Consider the following 4,181-nt stretch of genomic DNA (forward strand, 5'->3'; position numbering starts at 1 on the left):
GTTTCCTTGTCTCCCATGCCACAGAAGGCAGAATTCATCACTCCTTGAATCCTCTTTCCAGAGCATTTAAGAAGGGCAGGGGAAAATGGGGAAGAGGGTGTGAGAGTGGGCCTGGGAAAAGAGGAGCAGGAAGCTACGAGCAAGATACAAAGTGAATAAACAAATAAACTAATGGGGAGGGCGGGGTCATTATGTTTACATTGTAATAAGTCAGCAACAATGAGTTTTTTAAAAGTCTGGGTTTATAACATGCAATTTTGTGGTTGTACTTAGAGAGCTTGACTGACAAGTGTTACACACACACACACACACACACACACACACACACACACACACACACACAGAGCATTTTTATCTACCAATATGGAAAAAGTGGCAGTACATCTATTTTAAGTAAATGGCAACCAGGTAAGCAATGCCTGCACTTTGGTATTTCATGTGTGGTCATGAGAGGAAAATTAAGTAGTATTTGCTGTTGCTGTGGTTTTCATAAATACTCTCTGCAAGAATGTTTTAATGGCCTGAAAGGGCAGGACAGGGACAGAGGCAAAGGTGGCATGTCTTACTAAGCATAGTTTATGTTGTTTTCACTTTTCACACATGCATTCATTGTCTATCATCTCTTCCAAACATGTGAAAAGCACCGCTTTGAAGCAGAATTAGTGTTCATTAAGCACGTTTCCTAACAGGTCTCCAACACGGAGGTTAATGAGAAAGATGCTAGAAAAAAAGAATAAGACATGCTGATTTGTAGTATGGGCTTCTGAAGGGGGTGGGGTCGCTTAAAAATGTATTTTTACAACATAGATCCTCGAGGGTAAAAACAACAGCAACCAAAATGATATAAAGGCTGTATGTGCTGGACTTAGTGGTTAATTATGTGAAAAAGTATTGCTATTCACTTGTTTTTAAAAAATGAATTAACTCTAGTTATAGAGCGAGTTGTAGAGGAAACTAAATAGCATGGCATTTTCTTGCTCCAATCCCGGTAATCAAAATCCTGTTCAATGTCTCATTGTGTAAAGGTGGCTGCTTGGCTAGTTCTCTTAATTGCACTTCCAAGGGTGGCCTGCCTTGAGGAGCCTCCATCTTTTGCATTGAACCCAAGGCAATTTCTCAATATATTGTTAGAAAGGTCAATATTTTAAATGAGACTTGCTGTGCCCTTGAAGTAGTGCTGATACTGAAATAGATTTATATGAAATTTTTGTTTCTCTGAATGAATTACTGTTTCCCTGTCTGATTACGTGTGTGTGTGTGTGTGTGTGTGTGAGAGAGAGAGAGAGAGAGAGAGAGAGACAGACAGACAGACACACAGACACACAGACACACAGACACAGAGAGAAGTGGCACAAAGTCTAGTTCTCAAGGAGTCATAAAACATACCATATATATACATACATATATGTATGTATATATATATATGTGTGTGTATGGTGTGTATGTGTGTGTGTATGGTGTGTGTGTGTGTGTGTGTGTGTGTGTGTGTGTGTGTGTACTAACTTAAAGAAAAGGCAATGCTCATTTAAAAGAGAAGTAAAGAAGAGGATATAAAAATATGGAAGGTGACTTTGTATCTAAAATGAAACCTTATTAATACAGCACATCATAATCTTTGGGGTTATTTCCAAACTGGATAGAGGCCATTTACATTTCCATAATAAAAATTATCAAACAAACACATCTTTATAGAGCATAAACTTTTCACCAGTCTAGTGATATCACACTCTTTGGGATAAGTATAAAGGAAATCGTCATGATTTCTGACTTTGGGAACCAGCTATAGAGACTTTTGCCTCATTCGACATCCACGCAATCTTAAAGATCTAATCCATATCTAAGGTGACAACCAAATGATTTCACCCAAAGACTATTCTAATTCTTAAAAGTGTCACCTAACCATCCCCAGCATGATCCTCCCTCAGAGTCCCTGACACTGTCTTCCTGACTAAAGATTTTGACTGTTTTCTTTTTTTTTCTTCAATATATAAGTCTTTTATTGTCACCATAGAGGTCAAATTGTACTTGTGATCAGGATCTTGTTTCTGGAGCTAGGAAAGTGAGGTCTCATTTGTCAGGCTACTGCATGGTTCCCTTCTCAGAAACATAGATGCCATCCAAAGACTTCCGGATATCCTTGTTCTTAACCGTTGTGGTTTGTTGAATCAGAGCAGCTGAATTTGAAATAAGTTCAATATCATTTCCTTCAAGGATTAACTCATCCGTCTGGGCTTGAGAAACAGAACAAGCAATACCTGTCCTTATCCGAACCCTCCGGATGTATTTTTCACCCAAGAAATTTCGGATTTCAACCAAAGATCCATTCTCCTGAATAACGACATTGACAGGGAAATGAGCATGCACAGACCTCTTCTTGTAACGGAAGCCCAGTGTCACACCATTGATCAGGTTCTGAGCATGACTGCAGATGATTCTGACAGTGGTCAGTTCCTTTCTGTTACCCCACCACTTGTCAACACGGAACCTTTTCTTTTTCTTTCCAAGAAGACTCAGCTCTACACTGATGTGATTGAAGTCCCTCCTCAGAGTTCCCCTGGGGCCCTTCGCAATGACTGTGCGCCCCTTCAGAGTGATGTCGACATTTTCTGGAATGTCGACAGTCTGATGGCTGAGAATGGTCTCCATTCTCGCAGTAGATAGGGCAAAGAGAGAGACTGTTTTCTTGTACCTAAAATTTTACTTGCTAACCTGCTTCCTCTTTCTATTTATGCTTTTCATGATCATACCAAGATCCTGGACAGAAAGGAATTTGACCTTTCTGGTACAGCATATACAGCTCATAAGACAAAAGGATACATTTCTAAAGAATAATTCCATTCTATACAACCTCCAAGGTCACAGAGCAAAACCACATGGCTATGTTTTGTCACTATAAATTACTCTGAGAAAATTCTTACAAATACATTAAACAGGAAACTCAAACACAATCATATCGCCCTTGGAATCAGTTGGCTAACCACAGCATAAGAAAAATGCTATTAATCTCTACTTTTGACACTGCTAATTTTTCTGCTTCCTTTTCTTTGTTTTAATACATTGAGCAATTTTAAGTTGCAAAGCACACATGAGCTAATGATTATTCTTTATACTGCCCAATTGGAGTATGAGATGCACACTTCCTGCATAGAAACTCTGCCTTATAAGACATAAGAGGAGAGGAAAGAAGAGCAGATGGTTACCCAAGTATTTCTGGTATAATAGTCAGATGACTTGGAAAGGGAAAATACTATGAGAACTACGGAAGAGCCCTACAGCTACTCTGTGGAAGGGAGCCAGTCCAAATGTAAGCACCTCCTATACCACTCCTTGTTTTCTTACTAATCTACTAAAAACTGATGTTCTGTTTAGAAAAATTAGGCACTAGGAAAAAGATCACTTAACATCTTCAAAGGATCCTTTGTATCTAGGAGCCTCTAGCAGACTTTTCTTTGTTCTTTCCTCAATTTGCCTCATGAAAGTCTGAAAAGAGAAAACTTTACTTTTCTTTCAAGATAAGGAAAGCTATTAATTAAATATATTCCATTATTTTCTTTCAAAAAGACTGAGATATATTAAGCAGGGGTCAAATTCAAATGGTGCAAAGTCATTGAGAACTTGCAGTGGTGGACCTTTTGTTAGCTCTTTGCTTAATATGTGAGTAAAGCTCCAAGATTATTTTCAGAGCTCAGTGCTGGCAGTCACAACCCAGGCTATTGGATCTTATTATTTTTAGTGGTAAAATGTCTGTTATTTTTAAAATTCTTGAAAAGTTCTCAACATGTGATTTTGACTTAAAAGCCAAAAACTGAAAAATAAGCAAATCAGAATAAAATTTGTCTGGAGAGATACTGCAAAGGCCCTTGGGATTCTTTCTAATTCCAAAGCAAAGAACTTTCCCTTTTCCAACCAAAGAAAGAAGGGTTGGTGGAATTAAACACAGATTTAGAATAAATCTAGAATTTGGACTAAAGCACAAAAAGCAGAGGAAGAGGCCTCCCCTTCACAAAAAAAAATGATATAAAGACCTCCCCTTCAGCTCTCTCTTTTCATCTGGGAGCATAAGATCTGTGAACGTGCGTGGACAGAGAAAGGAAGACAAGTTGTAGCTGAAACTTTGGGGAAACAACTTGAGAAAGCTATCCAAAAATAAACACATAAAAATGGCCTTTGGACCTATAGTT

The 4,181-nt window shown here is 38.4% G+C and overlaps 1 protein-coding gene across 1 annotated transcript; it reads right to left on the reverse strand.

Moving 5' to 3' along the window:
• Window positions 1-2,079: 2,079 nt before the first annotated feature.
• On the reverse strand, window positions 2,080-2,646 carry LOC116895561 (60S ribosomal protein L9-like). The gene has a single exon (XM_032896796.1). The coding sequence runs from the start codon at window positions 2,644-2,646 to the stop codon at window positions 2,080-2,082; it is 567 nt and encodes a 188-aa protein (XP_032752687.1).
• Window positions 2,647-4,181: the final 1,535 nt, after the last annotated feature.

The sequence above is a fragment of the Rattus rattus genome, chromosome 3, assembly GCF_011064425.1.
Source record: "Rattus rattus isolate New Zealand chromosome 3, Rrattus_CSIRO_v1, whole genome shotgun sequence".
NCBI lineage: Eukaryota > Metazoa > Chordata > Mammalia > Rodentia > Muridae > Rattus > Rattus rattus.